At 42.3% G+C, this 7,500-nt stretch overlaps 1 protein-coding gene across 1 annotated transcript in view; it reads left to right on the plus strand.

Annotated features, from left to right (window-relative positions):
* LOC147020341 (guanine nucleotide-binding protein G(i) subunit alpha-1-like) overlaps positions 1-7,500 on the plus strand; it is a 141,213-nt gene that overhangs the window by 65,217 nt on the left and 68,496 nt on the right. Inside the window, exon 2 of the mRNA XM_085895652.1 lies at positions 1,873-1,915. Coding sequence (XP_085751778.1) covers positions 1,873-1,915 — 43 coding nt within the window. The remainder of the gene's footprint in view (positions 1-1,872; positions 1,916-7,500) is intronic.

Consider the following 7,500-nt stretch of genomic DNA (forward strand, 5'->3'; position numbering starts at 1 on the left):
AATTTGGCGAGCAACCCTATCCCACGCGGGGGCCGATTGGCTCGATCGCGGTGAGACCGAAAGGTCCACCCGTGACTGGTTCCCGGCGTTAGTCCGAGAGGGTCACGACTGGATTGTCCGTCCGGTGGGCGACGTGCCGCGATTCGAGTTACGTGACCGTTCGCACGCCGGCGGGCGCGAATCCGCAACAATATTATATATATATATATATATATATATATATATATATATATATATATATATATATATATATATATATATATATATATATATATATATATATATATGTATATATATATACATATGTATGTATGTATATATATATATATATGTATGTATGTATATATATATATATATGTATGTATATATATATATGTATATATATATATATATATGTATATATATATATGTATATATATATGTATGTATATATATATATATATGTATATATATATATATATATATATATATATATATGTATATATATATTTATATATACATATACATATATATACATACATATATATATATATATATATACATATACATATATATATACATATATATATGTATGTATATGTATGTATATATATGTATGTATATATATGTATATATATGTATATATATGTATATATATATATATATATATATATATATATATATCACGATATGTTCTCGTGGATCAGGCATTGCGTTCTACCAAGTGGACTTCTGGTTTAGGTTGCCCTTTATGGTTTTAACTTCTCATTGTTACGTTTTCATTCTTTGGTTTTAAAATGTCTGCGAACTTATAATCGACTGAAACATTTTCATGAATCAGGAGAAATCCGTTTGTAATTCTTTTGGCAAAACACGGCGTGTAAACGCACTGTTGTAGATTTGCTTGTTTTCGATCAGTGTCACAGTCAGGTAAAGTGTTGTTAAGGCTTATTAGTAGCTTTGCAATGGAAGGGTACACTGCACATAGTCATTCACACATGTAATGATGGTGTTATGAGATCATGGGTTGAGTCGACTGTCGGCTGTCGGAATCGAGGACGTATATTAGGCGTTATATATTTTTTTGAAAAAAAAATGGATAATGGTGTGTGTGTGTTGTTGTTATCTCCATATGCGGGTGTGGGTTTCAGAAGGTAGAACGAAGTCCTCCCAGGTCTCGAAGTATCTACCTCCGTTTTGTTAAGGGATCTCGATTCATGGGCTAAGTTGTGAAGTTTTCTGTTCTCAAAGTTTTGTTCTGAGGACTCTCTTCAGGATCGTCACTGAGCCCCCGGACAGCTTCCAACTGTAGTTTGTTTGAAGTAATATTCCCAGGGACGGTCTTTAAGATCTCTGTGAGGTTCTTTTTTTTTTAATCATTACTGTTGCGTCAACTATCACTTGTACAATGTCGACGCTCGTCAGCTTCCAGGATCTTTTAACTTAATTTCAGGACAAGTGCTCTGATACCTGAAAATCACAAGGTTCTTGTTTGCAATTCATTTGTATATTGCGCCGGGGAAGTAGGCGAGCTATCGCCGGCACAATGGCCGAATTCCATATTCCTGCCCAAACTACTCAGTCGAGCGTCAGGCCCAACCAGCCGGTTCGTGAATGACTTGGGCCCAAATCTTCTCCCGGCCAACATCACAAGAATGTTGGAATAATTGGGGCCGTTAAAGAGGAGGGAGAAGAATATTGTGGGGGAGTAAATCGGGGGGTAGGGGGGCAGTACATTGCAATTAAAAATCACCGAGTATTCTTTTTATAAATAACCATTTATTCGGACACCTTACTTCCTGATGGTGTTTGAAATGAAAATGTGTGATACTTGGAAGTATTCACTTCGTATGGCTGATGTATTTTCCCCACCTTGTGGTTGTGTCATTCCAGGAGCCGGTGAATCTGGAAAGAGTACGATTGTGAAACAGATGAAGTAAGTTGCCATTTTATGCTTTTATTTTCTGCTCAGAATGTCTTTTTTTTTAACTGCGGTTCATGGAAGAGTTGTCATAGACATAAATCACACACACACACACACACACACACACACACACACACACACACACACACACACACACACACACACACACACACACACACACACACACACACACACGACAACACAGGACCTGACCTCAAATGAAGACCGCATCGAATTTGGGGGAAGTCATTTCCTGGAACACACTGGTTGCAGTAAGGTGGAGTTTTTACCTTGTTAACCAGTGGGTCATTTTTAGAGAGAAATGTCCCCTTCCTCCCTCCATGGGACGCCAACCTATGAGGTTAGTCTGTGCTGTATCCTCTAAATGCTTAGCGTCATGCAAGGAAGCAGCACGTACCGTGTTGAGTCGACGGTATTCCTCAGCCCGGGTCGGAGTCGAACCACCGGCATCCGGGACTCGGAGCGGACTCTCCAACCAAAATGCCACCGAGTCTGGTGTCACTCGTCTCTTTTCGTTCATTTAACCTCTGCAACTCGAGGAATACTGCGTAATTATTTCACAAAGTATGATTGTGATTAATTAATTTGTCATCGATGAGTCGTATTTATTTTTGTTTCGGTTCGAAAGTGTCGTCGACTTCCACAACCAACTCCAGGTAATCAATAAACTCCTCTCAAGATGCACAGGTTTCATTTTTCGTCAAGATGACTGCAGCGTCCCCAGAATCCACCACTGTATTTCCTTTCCTCAATTCCATGGACGAATGACATCATGACTCGCAAACAATTCAAGCAGGAACTTAATTTGATTAACAGTGATTTTCCTCTTTCAACATCAGAACTGCCCTTTTTATTCACATGAAAGTTTGTTAACTGTTTGGATGTTTTGATCACAGCGAACATAACTGGTTGGACAAACCTGGTTTATGATTAAAACTCCCGTCGTGCAGCCTCCTGACATATTGTTTGCATTATTCATTGTCTTTTTGTCTTTTCTTTTATTTCTTCCTCGTGTCGTCTTTCCTGTCTCCTCTTTGGGTCTATTTTTTTTGGCCATCACATTCATCTTTTGGTGTTTGTTCTCTTCCATGAACGTTCACACCTGTATTGATTAAAAAAAAAATGTTGCAATCAATTTGTTCTTTGGATTCTGAACAAAAAACAAGTTTCAGTGTTTTGATCTTTGAACTGAAATAAAATAAAATAAAAATTTAGCTGATTGACCTTTGTCATGCCTTGGTTGGTGTTGTGAGACCTGTGATACTGCCACCTAATGGTCATTGCCATTTTCTACGTGAATGTATTTATACAGTAGTTTGCCCACTTTATCTTCATCTTCATCCTCTAATGCGCCTTCTTATTCTTACCCTCGTCATTATTTCCTCTTCTATCCTCCCTTGTTGGAAATATTGTCATTGAGGTATCACCCATCATGGGATAGACTATTATTATTACAATTATTTTTTGGGAATTGCAACCTCCTGGATAATCTACACATGGACATTGCTGGACCAATGAAAGAAAGGACAACCATGGACAGATTGGAAATATAACAAGAATAATTTATTTACAATAAGCAATAGGAGAGACAGGAACTCAAAGGCTTTACTGGCGTCATAGGGCAACCGGGGCAGGAAAAGGGGAAATGCAATGAAAAGCAATCAAGATGTGTATTTAGAGAAAGGGAAAGAAAATGCACAAGTTGCAGACTTAGCTTATCCGATACCTTACCTACCAGATAACAAAACAGGGTACCCATCAGACCACAAACACATGGGGAGACAATTTGGAGGGGCAGGGTAGCCTCAGCCTACCGGTACGTACATAGCCGTCACCCTCCCCCGCTTGATACTGTAATATGGAATGGCCCCGTCATTGCTCTCCACAACCAAGGGTCCACGAGTTCTGTCGGGAGCTCGGACCAAAGACCCCAGGACCAGGGAAGAAGCGAGGGTGACGCAGAGCGTCTGGGACCAGGGCAGGAACGAGTGCGACAACCAGGACCAAGAGAGAGCCAGTGCAACAACCAGGACCGAGAGAGCGATACAAGTGCTGAGTGCAGCTTTATAGCCCCTGGGGCAGGCGGGGCCAAAGAGCCACATGTCAGATCTTCTGAGGCGGCCTGGGAGCAGCCATTGGGCCATGCCATATCTTATGAGCTGGCCCCATGCTAGCCATTGGAGGATTCCCCCGCAGCCACCCCCCCCCCACCAATTCTGCTGCCTGCCCAGATAGTCACTCATTTGGTCCTTCCGGCTGTCGCCCAGAGTGGAGCTCTGCACTTAAAATGGGGAAATCGCCTTTTACTCCCATGCACCTGGGACGAACCCCACACATCCAAAAATGTCCATGGCACAAAGCCGGGGAATGGATCAATCATTTCAGGGAGGCTGGGTCGTGTTTAGGTGGAGTGGAATGAACAGGGATTAGGAAAACGAAATACAGGTCAGGGGTAGACTGTAATAAATTACATTACAGGGTAGATGTCCATACACACGAACAGACAAGCAAGGACTTTCTGGGGCTTTAAACAACACAGGGGAATTTGGCATGCGTTCCAGAATGCTGGTGTTATTCGCACACGTTGAACAGCCATGGCAGTAAAACACGCACACCCTTTGTAATGATGTCAGTTGTGGTACACGCCATCACGCGCTGATGTCGCTATGATCCCACCGGGTTTAGAGGAGGCGCTAGCTACCCAACCAAATGCATTTAATTACATAATAACCCCCATAGGAAAGGCGATATTCTTAATGTTCATTACAGAAACTAGCAGAGTACCCCCACCCCCACCCCCGACGGGTGATCTTGTTTCAACCATGGAACACGTTCTTCTGATGTACACCTTTATTTGGACGGTGTATAGGCAAGTAACAACTCTGCAAAACCAAAATAAATCCGGGTTACGTGCATGAAGCAAAAACATACCTTCTACCTATAATTCAAAACACCTCATTGTACTGGAAAACGTGGGAACAGGAATACTGCACTGTAAATGCTGGAGACTTGTAATACCCTCTCCCACCTGTATAGCACCGCGACAAGGTACACATTTACATAGAGAATTTGTGTCCCCCCCAAGACCACCAGCGAAGATTACAAAAAACACCCTACACATTAATTGGGGTCATGCTGATGCTCTTTAGCAAGTCTGGATGGAATTGGCCCAAAACTGTAGGAGTAGCATGACAAACAAACAAACCCACAAACAAGCACCAGTCCGTGAATTACAGTAAGGATAACTATTCCAAGAGTCTACGTGCTGTGTGTGTTTCAATTCCGGCATACGGTTTATAAAACCGCGACTAAACACAAGTCTGGAGACGGCGATGGTTCACCAGCAATGTACACGGTTCGCCTTCTTAACTTTTTGACCTTCGAGGGGACGCCACGGGCAAACTGGCGGGAATCGGGAAAAACTTAAATGATAAAAGTTGTGGTACTCGAAGAGCACTACTTGGATATCAACTTTTATTCAAAACAGTTGAAAACCCGAGGAGCTCGATGCCCAATTTATTGATTTTTTTGACATTTTTAAGTTCGTGACCTTGTGACCTTGACCTTGGGACGAAAATGAAAAATCGAGCTCCATGCGGCTATGCAGGTGCCATTGGGCTAACTAAATACCGAAACCCCTGCCAGATTCGACAAACCCCCTCGGAGAAGATGTAACCCCACTCCCTCCCCCCCACCCACCCCAATGTACTTTCTTAACAATCCCCTTGAGGAAGTTCATTCTTTGAAACTCTTGGGTCTCACTATCAGCCATGATCTTTCTGATCTTAATTGAGCAAAACACAGTTACAAATTGGCCTCCAAAGCCAGCTGTCAATTGGGCATCCTCCGTCATACAGGGTCCTTCCTTGGCACACCTGAACTCCTATCCACCTACAAGGCTTTAATCCGCAGCTTGATGGAGTAATGCTCTCCCTTCAGGGCTGGCTCACCTGCTCCACATCTTGCTCAACTTGACACCATGGATACCAAGGCCTACAAGAGATCATTGGAATCTTCCGAGCTGCTCAGTGGTCTCTTTCTTCTACCGCCTCTTTTCTGGTCTTGCACCTTATACTCTTTCCATGCTTTGTTTCCCACCCCCACCCCCCAGGTTTTTGCAGGGCTCACATGGTCCACCATCAACTCCCTTCTGGTTAAACTACCTAAATCTAGGATCACTGCTCACCTCCACTCATTTGCTCCTTTTTTCCCCCCACCTGTGGAATGAACTTCCACATCCTCTTCAATCTCATTCTTCCCTTCAGCTCTTCAAGACGGCTATGTTACTTTTTCGTGAACATGTTTGAGCCGGATTAGTACCTGACCTCAGTCTTTTGGTGTCATTCCGGTTTCCTTTGATCCCAGGCAATAATACACAATGATAAATGAGCTGCCACCTTGACGGATCACACAGCCTGAGCATCCACTGCAAAAAAGCCTTTCTATCTTAAAGGCAAATAATTGGTGGGAATGTCAACAATATTTACAGCAAATCCTTCCACATTTCCAACTTTCCCTCGTTTTCCATCAAATGTTCAATCGCACAAGCACTCACCCCGTGAGCTCGAGGGATTAGCATCATTCAAATTGCAGATAATTCGTGTAATTAGACAAAATGGTGATTCACCACTATGACTAATTTCCATATGATCCGGCAAGTCTTGGGAATAATAAGTGATTATTTGGACACTTCTCTGAATTCCTCCTTTGCTTCCAGAGACTATCTTGGATTAAACATTTACTTTTGCGGTGAAGCCGTCATGACCTTTGACCAAATACATCTTTGTCCATAAAATGAATCGGCAGAAAACTTAGAATTGCACAATCTTCCTAGTGTGTGTGTGTGTGTGTGTGTGTGTGTGTGTGTGTGTGTGTGTGTGTGTGTGTGTGTGTGTGTGTGTGTGTGTGTGTGTGTGTGTGTGTGTGTGTGTGTGTGTGTGCGCACGGGCGTGTAGCTCAAATCTGTGTATATTTATGTATTTATATTTGTAACGTGTTGTGTCGTTGGTTGTTATCTCCATAATTCGGCTTCCAGAAGGTGGAACTGACCTCTCCCAGGACTCGACGTATCCACCACCTTCGTTTCGGTGAAGGATCGTGATTCATGGGCTAAATTATGAAGTTGTGTTCCGAGGGCTCTTTTCAGGATCATCACTGAGCCCCGAACAACCTCGAACTGTAGTTTGTTTAGTGGTAATGTTTCCCAGGATTGGTTTGTTGGATCTTTGTGAGGTTCTTCTGTATCATTCTGTTGTTTTCATTATCACTGGGACAATTTTGTTGTTCTTCAGCTTCCAAGATCTTTTCACTTTATTATTGCGATCTTGACATTTGATCATTTTCATGATTTCCGTGTTGCTTAGACCAAAATCACTGGGTACTAAAACCTCAGTTAGCAACTCCTTATTTTCCTTTTTGTATCTGAGTACTATGTCCGGTCGCAGTGCTTTGTTTTCTGTGTTCACGCTCTATGGGATCATCAGGTCATATGGGAGCATCATGTCCTTGTTTTCAATGATTGCTTTTGGTTCGTGTTTCCTTCATGTTCATTTTTAAATTTCATTTTGTTCATGTTC

The sequence above is a fragment of the Eptatretus burgeri genome, chromosome 9 (assembly GCF_056783735.1).
Source record: "Eptatretus burgeri isolate ZD-2024b chromosome 9, Ebu_testis_v1, whole genome shotgun sequence".
In the NCBI taxonomy this organism is placed as follows: Eukaryota; Metazoa; Chordata; class Myxini; order Myxiniformes; family Myxinidae; genus Eptatretus; species Eptatretus burgeri.